The sequence below is a fragment of the Podarcis gaigeae genome (assembly GCF_964106915.1).
Source record: "Podarcis gaigeae genome assembly, chromosome: 8".
In the NCBI taxonomy this organism is placed as follows: domain Eukaryota; kingdom Metazoa; phylum Chordata; class Lepidosauria; order Squamata; family Lacertidae; genus Podarcis; species Podarcis gaigeae.
In genome coordinates, this window is record NC_139684.1 from 28,665,863 (window position 1) to 28,677,826 (window position 11,964).

Below are 11,964 nucleotides of genomic sequence, written 5' to 3' on the forward strand. Positions count from 1 at the left end.
AATGGCATATGTATGTTGAAAACAAGCACAGCGAGATTTCACAACAGCAGTAATAACAGAGTACACAGGTATACAGGATCCAGATTCAGTCTTCTTGTGGGAATAGTTGACAGAGGAATGGATTGCATCCAACATTAGCCCTACTCAGAGTGGGCCCCTTGAAATGAATGAACGTGACTAATTAGACCCCTTAATTCAATTGGGTTTAGGACTTAGTTGGAAACAACCCTCAGACTTCACCATAGGGTAGCAGTGCCAGGAGATGGAAGTGAAGGAATGGGGTTTCTTCTGTGCAGTCAGTTTAAAACTGACCCATTCCTTCAGAAGTATGTAGTTTGAGAAAAGCTGGAGCATAGGTTTGTAATGCCAGTGAAAAAGTCACCCACAGTTGGAATTAATGTTGTGATTTTTCAGTGCCAGAAAATCAAGCAGCAATGTCACAAAAACTGGCTAGGGTGGTAAAACCTGGGTTTTGAGGCTTCCTATTATTTCTCCACCCCACACACTAATCTTGACTGCCCACCAGGGACATGGGTATGGACAAAGGTTGGCTCACAGTGGAGAGCAGCAGGTATCTCTGCAGGTTGGTCTGATATCTGACTTTGAAGCTGGGTCCTGTGCATATTTACGCACAGATAAGTTCCGCTGTGTTCCAAAGCAGAGTTAGAAATGTATCTGTCTAAGCTGTGTGGCTGCAATCTATACATACATTTTGGCATGTGTGATAGATAGAATAAGAATCATCATACGTACATACATACATACCTTATGTGGGAATACTCTATTCGAGTTATGTCTTTCATCCAAAAATGTATAGGATTTTCCTGTGACTATTTTGACCCCATATGCTTCAGTTCTGTGCTGTCTTGCATTGGAGTTGATCCCAGCAACTCTTTGGGACTTAACATTTAAGTAAGCAGGCTTAAGGGTTGGTCGCATGTTTCAAAAGCGGAAATTGGCACCTACTTCTTAGCAGAAAGCTTCACACATGTCTTTTACATACAAAACCTAGTGAACTCCTTGAATTTACTCTGTTACCTTGCCACGAGTGCTACTATTCCTGCATGCTTACCTGGGAGTAAGCCCCATTTACCATAATGCTGAGCGACTTACCGTAACTTCCAAATAAGCACAGTTCCCACAGCAAGCACAATCCTGTGTTCGTTTAGCAAGTCACATTACCTTTTACGGTCATTGCCTCTCAGCCCAATTTACCTCACAGGGTTGTCGTGCAGGGGGGGATTAAAGGAGATTGGGGAGAACTAGACACCATCTTAAACATCTTGGGGGGTGGGTGCGGGAAATGTGGGACATAAATGAAATAATAAACCCCTGTGGGTGCTTGCCTTAGGGAAAAAACCAGCAAAGTTTACTTCCGAGTAACGCATGCAATGCAAGCGAAATGGGTTTTACCCGCGGTGGGGGCGTGGGCGTTGTCACCTTGCCACGACTACATGCTCCGCGGGAGGGGGGCGCCCTTCTCCCCCACTGCTCTGAGGCTTAGCCGGGGCCTGGAGGGTAGGCCTCGTTGCCATGGTGACCGCGGCCTAGCTTTGGGCTCGAGTAATCCGAACCGGCTCTCAACTGGCGTTGCCGAGCTCGCATGGAGGGAGCCCAGCCGGTGAGTACGGAAGGGGGTGGATGCGGCTCCTCCGGGGAAGGCAAAAGAAGGGCAGCCGGGAGTAGCGGGGAACGGAGCGTGAGCTCTCTCCTTCCTTGCCCCGGCGAGGCTGTTGCTTGGGAGAGAAACAAAACACACGACAAGCGCCTCAGAAAACAGCCCCCCGCATTCGGCCGAGAAGCAGCGGCCACGGAAGCCCCCGGCGAACCTCCCCTTGTGCCTCTGTCTTCGCCCCGGCAGCGAGAGGTAGACTGTGCCTGGCCAGGCGAGGCTCAACAGTGAATTTGCCTGACACGATACATATCTACTGTAGATACATTTCTGCCCTTTTCGTAGAGTTGGAAGGGACTTAAAGTCACCCCAAAAACCCTTTGGGGTAGGTTAGGCCGTGAGAGAGGATGACCTGCCCAAGGCCACCCAGTGGCCGAATGGTGGGATTTGAATCCCGGTCTCCCAAGTCTTGCCCAAAATTTTTAACCACTACATCATACTGGCTAGATTAAAAAAAATCCCTGCTGGGTTAATGAAAACTGGAACAAGATCGCTCTACGCTGCCAAGTTTCTGTTTTGTGTAAGTTTCTTGTAAATGTTCACCTCTGAACTGCTGCACACACCCACCCTGGCCTGCCCTTGTGTTTCTTTTGTGTGTGATTCTTTAAAACAAACAAAAAAAGCCAACAACTTTATTTAAACAATTTTTTTAAAAAGTGATTCCTGGATCGAAATATCAAAAGTAAGTTTTGCATCATACATGCGTATTCAGGAAAAGGGTCCATCAAGATGACCTGATTTCCATCATCGGTGCATGTAGACAATTTTGTGCATCTGTTTCAAAAGTGTAAGAAATAAAGTCCCACCGTATAATGTAAAACCACTCCAGGTCTTCTGACCTCCTGGAGATCGGGAAAGTTTCTCCAAAAAACCCTAGAGGTCCACGTATTTTTATATTTGTGTTAAATGTCAGTGCTTCAATGTTTTCCACCATTGTGGCAACTGAGATTCTGGGTGCAGCCAGCATCCATGTTATCAGATCTTTTCAGGTGTGTATTACACACTTAGCCACCCCAAAGATTTAACATACATTAGAGATTTAAACGGCAGTTCAGAATTTAGAAACCAAGGAGTATTCCCACCAAAGATAGAAAAATGTGCCAACAATCTGGCAAGAGCCCAGATGTTCTTCTAGATGTTTCTTGCATGTTTTGGAGACCAGTGTTGTAACTGGCCAACTGTTGCTGATAATTTGGCTGTTAAAGATGCAGCTACATGGACTGGTTGAAAAATTGACAATTGCAGCTGATAGATGTTGATTTACAAGATGTGGTGAGGAGCAGTAACTTAGATGGCTTCAAAGGGGAATTAAATACATTAATTGAAGGGAGGAGGAAACATAGGATTCTTCCTTACATACCGAGCCAGGCCCTTGCTCCACTTTACTCAGTAATGTCTACAGTAGGGATTAGGAAACTATGTCCTCCCAGATGTTGATAGACTCCTTGAGCCAGCATAGTCAGTGGCCAGGAATGTTGGGAGTTGGAGTGCAATAACATCTGAAGAGCCATAGGTCCCCCATCCCTAGCCTATGTTGACCAGAAGCCCCTCTCCAGGGTTTCTGACAGGGAGCATTCCCCAGCCCTACCTGGAGATACCAGGTACTGAACATGGGACCTTTTGCATGCAGAGCATGTGATTGCTTGCTTACTTATTTTGTATACTACCCTTCATGCAAAGATCACAGGGCAGTTCACAACATAAAAATACAAATGAGAACACAAAATACGTAATAAAACTAGAACCAAAACAAACCAATACCCCCCCCCAAAAAAAAACACATTTTAAAGGCCATGGAATGTTCAATCAGCCAAAGGCCTAGTTATAGAGAAATGTTTTCGCCTGATACCTAAAGATATGTAATGAAGGCGCTAGGGGAGCCTTCCTGGGATGCACATTCTGCAAATGGAACCACCACATAAAAGGCCCATTCTTGTGTTGCCACCCTCTGAGCCTCTTGTGGAAAGGGCACATGAAGAAGGGCCTCCAATGATTGACACAGGGTTTGGGTCAGTTCATATGTGGGGAGGTGGTCCTTGAGGTATTGCAGTCCTGAACCATTTAAAGCTTTATAGGTCAAAACCAGCACTTTGAACTGGGCCCAGAGATTTGTCCTTCTGTGGCACTTACTCATAGCCAAGTAAGATTGTCTTCCATAAACACGGTTTTAACAATAAGTCCGTAAGTGACTGTGGAGGCCAATTCTGGATCCACATGTCTTTCCACAGAGGTTTCCGGACGGGAGTTGATCATGGTGTGGATTTGCCAAGCGTGCCTTCCTCTTAGCAAGTTTCTCCCTTGCGTTCTGAGTTCGAGTGACTTCAAAGCCCATGACACCTTTGGTAAAGCCTGTTCTCCAATTGGAGCGCTCGCAGGCAGGTGTTTCCCAATTGTTGGTGTTTATACTACTTTTATTAGATTTACCTTGAGACAGTCTTTCAACCTCTTTTGTTGACCACCAGCATTATGCTTTCCATTTTTAAGTTTGGAATAGAGTACATGCTTTGGAAGACGATAATCAGGCATCTGCACAACATGACCAGTCCAACAAAGTTGATGTTGAACAATAATTGCTTCAACACTGGTGATCTTTGCTTCTTCCAGTACACTGGTATTAGTTCGCCTGTCTTCCCAAGTGATGTGTAAAAATTTTCGGAGACACCTTTGATGGAATCTTTCAAGGAGTTGGAGATGGTGTTTATAAGTGGTCCATGTTTCACAAGCATACAGTAAGGTTGGTAGTACAATAGCTTTGTAAACAAGTATTTTGCTTTCCCTGCAAATGTCCTGGCCCTCAAACACTCTGCACTTCAATCGGGAGAAAGCTGCACTCACAGAGCTCAGGTGATGCTGGATTTTGACATCAATGTCAGCCCTTGTGGAAAGATAAGTGCCCAGGTAGGAGAAGTGATCAACATTTTCCAACGTTACACCATTGAGTTGGATTTGTGGCACTGCAGAAGGGTTATTTTGCACTTGGTGGTGCAGCACTTTGGTTTTTTGGATGTTGAGTAAACTTCTGCAAATATATTTAGGATGGTTTGGAGGGCATCCTCTGAGTGTGTGCACACACTACGCTGTCATCAGCATACTGAAACTCTATGACGGAAGTTACGGTAACCTTACTCTTTGCTTTCAGCCTGCTCAGATTGAAGAGCTTTCCTTCTGTTCGATATATGATTTCTTCTCCGGTGGGGAGTTTCCCTTGGACAAAGTGTAATATCATGGCAATGAGAATAATGAATAGAGTTGGGGCAATAACACAACCCTGTTTAACACCTGATCCCCCTGTGAATGGTTCACTTTGAGAGCCATTGTTATCTGCTATTGTTGCTGTCATATTATCATGGAGGAGCCGAATGATGTTCACAAATTTATCTGGGCAGCCAATTTTCAGAAGGAAAGTCCACAGGGCATTACGATTTACAGTGTTGAAAGATACAGCCTGCTCCACAGAAGAGAGATCTATCCATAGCTGTTAGCCACGAGGGCTAGCAGAATGTTTCCAAATACAGTTGCTGAAGCAGTATAGCTGAGAAGACTGAATATAATAAATAAATAAATAAATATATTTATTAATTGTTTAGGGAAGACCCCTTTTCTGATTCCTTTCTACATTCCTTTATACAGGAGCAAGCACATATAGAAGACATAACTCAGCAGCTCAAGGAAGAAGGGGTTGACACTACAGCGCCTGCAAAGGACCAGCTCTGTTATGTCTGGAGTTTGTTCCTACGCAGTCAAGAGGAGTTGCATTCTGCTGCCGGAGAGTTAGAGAAACTCAGGCGACAGCAAGTGGAAGAGATGAGAGAGGTAGGTGGGAAGATTGTCAGCCACTGGCTGCTGACACTGGAGTAGGCCAACCACTTCTAAAGGGTTTTTCAAAGGTAGATGCTTTCAGGTTTACAGCCCTTGGGATTGTTCCAAGCTAGGTGTGGACAGTTTGCTCAAGATAGAAGTCCATGCTGAAGAACTTCCCACAGCAAATATGTATTGGGTACATGGACTGAACATACATTGTGTGCCATTTTTATGCATATGGTGGATGTTACAGCACAGTTGTTGGGCATGTTGTACTTATTTTAAAATGTTTTTTATTCTGAAAGTGGCTGCTCTCAAGGTGCCCAGACTACAACGAGAGGGCATGGAGGGCCTGTCCTCTGGACCATAATGTTAATAATGTACAATATAGGACCTGGGCTTGTTTATGCATTACATTCCATCTTTGGCACAGCACAGGAACTGAGCTTTTAGCTCAGCTTCCCTCAACCGGGACTGAGAGGAGTTGTGGTTCAGAACCCACAGAGGGTGCCCTGTTAGCGAAGGGTGATATAGCCGCTGTGTGAACATGTTATAGAAGTCTGTGGTTTGTTTCTGTCCCAGCACAAATCTTCTAACAGAGCTGGAGCATGTTTGAACTGTACATTTTAATTTTCCAGGCTTACCGTGACAGCTACTGGGAATTGATGTGGCTTCTCCAGAGAGGGCTAGCTTTGTGGGAATGAGTCCCAGTTCAGCCCATTGCTTATCCCTCTCATATTTTAGGGCCTCCCAAAGATGTCCATAAACACAGCTCTATCTTTTTGTCCCTTTAACAAAAAATCCTACGTACCTTGGCATGGGGCAGGGGAGCAAAATTTTCCATGATTTCTGTTGGTTTCCTGGTTTTTGTTTTGGAATTTGCATCCGGTTGTCATAGGTGTTTGGTATGTTGTCAATAGGAGAGGAAAAGTACTCATAGTGCATAGCTCACAGGGAACCTTCCTGTGCAAGGTCTCTTGAAAGGAACAGGATTTTCACAGGAGGGCATCCTTTGTTCTTGGGCAAGTCCCATTTGATTCAGCCTGGCTGGTGATGGGAATCGTTCTAGGTGGGTTTTTTCCCTGTAGCCTTCAAAGAGAAGAGCAGAAATAATAGGAACAGCAGGAGGTAGGGTCTTTCTTATGTCTGACGCAAGGGATTGATTGCGTTTCTCAACTGTCGTCAGCTTAACAAGGTGAAATTTAGATCTTTGTCATGTGGCTTGAATGTCCACACAGACAAAAATCTGCCCACATCACATTTGTATAGAACCCCCTGCCCACTGAGAGCAACAGAAGGCTGTGTAAGCACATCTCCTCCTGCTTTGAACAGAGGATGTCTGGAAAATATGTCTGGAGATATTTAATATGCCATTTGACTTTTTTGTGCTAATTGAACGGAAAAGAAGCAAAATAGATGTGTTAGGTTGGTGTTTTTCCCAGACTTGAAGGACGCCAGAACCATCCGGCTGGATAAGAGCCAAAAGTCCATCTCAAAAAAGTGTCCTGGTTCCCCACAGTGCCAGCCAGATGTCTCCTGTGTCACCAGTTGCTGGAAACCACAGGAGGGGAGAGTGCCCTTGTGCTCAAATCCTGCTTGCTGGTTTCCCACAGGCATCTGGTTGGCTAGTATGAGAACAGGATGCTGGACTAGATGGGCCATTGGTCTGATCCAGTAGGCTCTTCCTATGCTATTATGTTGCCCACTCCAGGAGATAGGGCAATTTCCCACACCCCCTTACGAGGCCTGGAGTGCGGGGTGGCTTGCAGGGGTGACGCCAAAGCTGTTTGCTTTGGAACTGCCCCCTCAGCATAGAAAGCTGGTTGTGTGGACTAATGGGCTTCCAACGTGGCAAAAGCCCCTTGCATGAATGGAGAAGTATGTTCAAATCCTCAAATCAGCAAAGAGACAGTACAGACAGCAACCATTTTGTGTGGCTTTTCTGTTCCTGGCCCCGCGCACCATTCACATTTCTGGAAATGTAAGAATTTTTTTTTAAAAAGGGGACCCTTGCGCTTAAGGAACTAACAGTCTAAAATGACAGTTGGAAATATATAATTTAAAAGTGATCCAGGCGGTTTCAGTTCCTACTTGCACTGCTCAACCTGTCCTGGATTGAATACGACCCTTTGAACATGTGCACATTTCATTGGATGTGTCCTGCTTCAGGGATGCCAGGAGTCCACTTAAGAGATGGTTGGATCATAGTCTGAGGCCAAGTGCTTGTGGAAGTGTCAACAAGCACAACCAGACCTGGACTCCTTTGGAAATGATAAAGTGGGGAAGAGCCTGTCAATTCTTATCAATGCCAGATAGGGTTGGAAATGCCTCTGCCTGAAGCCTTCCTGAAAAGCTGCTGCCATTCAGTGCAGACAATACTGAGGTAACAGTATAGGACAGCTTCTTTAGTTCTAGTGAAATATATTGGTGTGGGCAGGGGGCTTCAGGCTTCCCTTGTCTTGACCTTAAACTCTTGTTGATTCAAACTTTAGATCAGTGGCTTTCAACTGTGTTTTGTTGGTTTTTTCCATTTGGTTATAAGGGGAAGATCAGTCATGATGGATCTATGTGCCTAAAAGATGGTGTGTTCTTTCTCCACTGTGAGAGGTAATCTGCCTCTGAATACCAGTTGCTGGGATTCACAGGTGGGAAGAGTGCTGCCACCTTTAAAATGTGGCACTCCAGACCTGCTTGTAGGCTTCCCTTTAGGACAGGGGTCAGCAAACTTTTTCAGCAGGGGGCCGGTCCACTGTTCCTCAGATCTAGCTGGGGGCACAGACTATTTTTTTAAGAAAAAAAATTAACGAATTCCTATGCCCCACAAATAACCCAGAGATGCCCCCCTTTTTTTAGATTTAGAAGGTGATTGGGCCGGATCTGGCCCCCGGGCCTTAGTTTGCCTACCCATGCTTTAGGACATGCGGTTGGCAGTTTGACAGTAGAGTGCTGGATTAAATGGGCATAATCCATTAAAGAAACCTACCTGAATCCTCTGTGATGTGCAGGAATTCTCTGTGGCAGATGCACCATGCCCATCAGTTAACGTGGAAAGGTTTCTCTACCACTAGACAGTTTGAAGACTTCTTCTTTAGCTATGAACGGCGAAAAATCCATTCTGATCTAGGGGACTCTGAAGATTTCTCAAACATGTGAAAATCCACATGAAGGTTAAACTCAGTATTGAGCAGAAGGTAGGACAGAGCTTTCCAAACGGTATGTTGTGACACATTAATGTGTCAGCTGCAGTGTATACGTGTGTCACGCAAATGCTCCCTACACTATTCCTGGGGCTGGAAAGGAGTTAGTTTTACCTCCAGTTTGCTAGTAAAACTGAATTGCTGTGTTGTGAAATGATGCTTGTGTAAAAAGTATGTCACCAACATGAAAAGTTTGGAAAGCTCTGGTGTAGGGAGTCCCATAGTGTTTTCAGGCAGGGCACTCGTAGCGATGGACTGAGCAACCTGTAATGGTTCTAGGGGTTGCTCATGCGTAAGTTGTCGCCACACCTGGCTGGGTTACCTGGGTGAACCCTTTCTGTCTGGACAGCCACCCATCCATGGCTGTCTCAATCGCTTGCAGAATCCGCCAGTGGGCGTTTCTTGAACTTCTTCCAGCAAAGAAGTTCTTTGACGCCTAGTCTCCTCCTACTCTCCCTGCGCAGGGAGGGTGTGGGCAGCGGAGGACCCGTGCTCTCCCCGCTGGTCTCCGGCGAGGAGTCCTGGAGCCCCCTCGCCGATTCCCCCATCTGCCCCCCTTCTCCACTGGTGCTACGCTGATTTCCTTCCCCAGCAGATGGGCTGCCTCTCTCCCTACTGGGACCCTCTCCGGCATCCCTCTGGAGCCTTTCCTCCGCCTCTGGCTCTGATGGCAGTTCCCTGACACAACCTAATTCTGTTCTTTCTCTGACTCACTGGGTGCTAAGGCATAGGCCTGTGCCATTCTGTCTTGTACAGCTTCATTGAAAAAATGTGCCCCAAACTCATCTCTGTGTTGCACATTTTGTGTGCCTTATTTTACCTAAAATATGCATTTTTGTGTGTGCCCTTCCTTTTGTACACCGCATAGTCAGATCTGGAGAGCTGCACGATCTGACAGGAAGTTGCATTGTGATCCTGAAGCAAGTTCAGGAGTGTTGAAGTGAGTTGGTCTGCTGAAAAAAACTCATTTGTCACAGCAAGAGTTAAGCAAGGCAATGACTCCATCTGCTGACAGTTAAAGAAATAACCTAATTTCAGCACAGTGCAGATTAGTATGGGTATAGATGGTCTTTCAAACAACCTGATCCCAAATAAATCAGGCCTTTAAAGTTTAATACCATCATTTTAAATTGAGCCCAGAAACAAAAACTGGGTTTTGCCATAGAAGACAGGAATGAATGAATGCATGAGCGAAAGAGTTTCAGTTATTAGCTGTTGGGAAAGACCTATGCCCGAGACCTTGGAGCGCTGGTGCCAGTCACAGTAGATGTTACTGCCGATGGGAGCTTCTGGCAGAAAACATGCAGCACAGTTGTTAAAACAGCTGCCCAGACTGCCCATTTACTAATGACACAGGTTCAAGGGATTTGTGTTAATTTACAGCTACCACTTAAATCCAACTCAGTTGGTGAGATAATCTACAGCAGCATCTCTGCATAGCTGTCAACTTTTCCCTTTTCTTGTGAGGAATCCTATTCAGAATAAGGAAATTTCCCTTAAAAAATGGGAAACGTTGACAGCTATGCATCTCTGGTATTTCCTCGAGTTGATGAGGCTCATTTGACAACAACAAGAAATCAAAGCTTTAGTGTCATCGGTCAAGTTCTGTAGAACTCTTCCAGTTGTGATTCAGGCACCTTCTATGCCAGTACTGAAAAGCCTGCTGAAAACCTTTCCCCAGGGCCTATGCAGGCAATTGAGAGTTCATCCTTCTGCAGTGGTTTATTGATGCTTGTTTTTAACTTTCTTGCTTTCAAATTGTTTCCCCCTTTTTTATACTTTTATTGTGCGGTTTTTATCTTTTTCATGTTGTAAAGTGCAAAAGATATATTTTTATGATTTAGCGGCATGTACTTTTAAATAAATAAATAAGTGGGCAAATAATGCAGCCTGACCTGTCCTTGCTGATTGGGAATCATAGACTTGCTTTGTCCTTCTCTTTTCAGGTGGAAAATTACGTGGCCCACATCCGTATCTTGACGGAAGCGCGGGATTCTTTGGCAACTGCATTTGAGAGAGAAAATGCGCAGCTTAGGGTGGAAGTTACACAGCTACAACTTGAGCAAGGTACTCTCTCTCTCCCTCACTTTGCTGAATGTGTCAGATCCAGGACCGTGGGGCTGAGGCCACCCTCCCAAAAGTGTCCCCTCAGCTAGCCCAGTGCTCACAAGGATCTTGATCAAACTGGAAAGTGGGGCGTAGACCTGCTTTTTATTACTTTACCTACTTAGACCATTTGGACCCCATGCTTCAGCCAGAAACATTCCCCAAGTGGCTTAAATACAACTAATTAAAACAAGGCAGTCCCTGACCACAGGCTTACAAGGTATAAAGCACAATACACAATACACAAGGGGAAAGGGATACGGAGGGAAGAGGAAAAAAGCAGACTTAAACCTCTTTTGTTGACCACCAGCATTATGCTTTCCATTTTTAAGTTCAGAATAGAGTAGTTGCTTTGGAAGACGATAATTAGAATACAATGGTCTATTGAGATTTGCTTTATTGTCTGGTTTTCTGTTTTTATATTGTAAACTGTTTGGCATATAATGGCCAGCTGGCATGGAAGCAGCTCAGAGGCAGGAGGCACCAGATGGAATTGGTCTTTCTGTTGGCTCATGGAATAAGCCCTGCTTCCCATCTCTCCCAGTGAAGTAACTTTTTTCCTCTTATACTCCCACCCCCCGTTTCCCTAAATAAGAGGTGCTGGGGCAGGTTGACTGTTCCAGGGGAACTCATGAAATGGCTGACCTCAGGAGCCCTGAGAACCACAGTCCAGGTGTCTGTGATGTGCTTACTGGATTAATCTGTGGTTTTAAGTCTGTACAGAAATCCATGTTTTAAATATGTTCTTAAATATGCATTTTATCGTAAAAATAAGATAAGTCAATGGACTTAAGTTCTGCGATTTCAGTGATTCTATCCTGAGTACGGCTTAGTTTGATACAACCTGCTTTTTATCTTAGTGTACACATTTCCAAATGTATTTTATCCTAAAACAAAGCTTGAGGGCCAGAGCCTCTCCTGATGTTTTCCCCTCCTCGGCATCTGTTATCTAGAGGTATATTGACTTTGGACTGGGGCAAAGAATTCTGTGGCGGTCCAGATGTTACTGGACTACAGAATGGCTTTCCTTTGGCCCTTTTTGGAGACATATTTTCTCTGTAAAATGACTAAACAGGAAGTGGGCAAACATCTGGGTTCTGCCACACACACACAAAGAGAGAGATTCATTCAGTGGAGGCTTCAAGGAAAAATTGGCTCCTCCTTTGTTGCATTGGAATCAATATAAAA

The 11,964-nt window shown here is 45.0% G+C and overlaps 1 protein-coding gene across 3 annotated transcripts in view; it reads left to right on the top strand.

Annotated features, from left to right (window-relative positions):
- Positions 1-1,133: 1,133 nt before the first annotated feature.
- Positions 1,134-11,964, top strand: part of CCDC30 (coiled-coil domain containing 30) — a 37,654-nt gene continuing 26,823 nt past the window's right edge. Inside the window, exons 1-3 of one of the 3 annotated variants that reach the window (XM_083753097.1) lie at positions 1,134-2,192; positions 5,303-5,485; positions 10,617-10,737. In XM_083753097.1, coding sequence (XP_083609223.1) covers positions 2,145-2,192; positions 5,303-5,485; positions 10,617-10,737 — 352 coding nt within the window. In that variant the 5' untranslated portion in view covers positions 1,134-2,144. The remainder of the gene's footprint in view (positions 2,193-5,302; positions 5,486-10,616; positions 10,738-11,964) is intronic. The other 2 variants (XM_083753098.1, XM_083753099.1) reach the window with 2 other exon arrangements.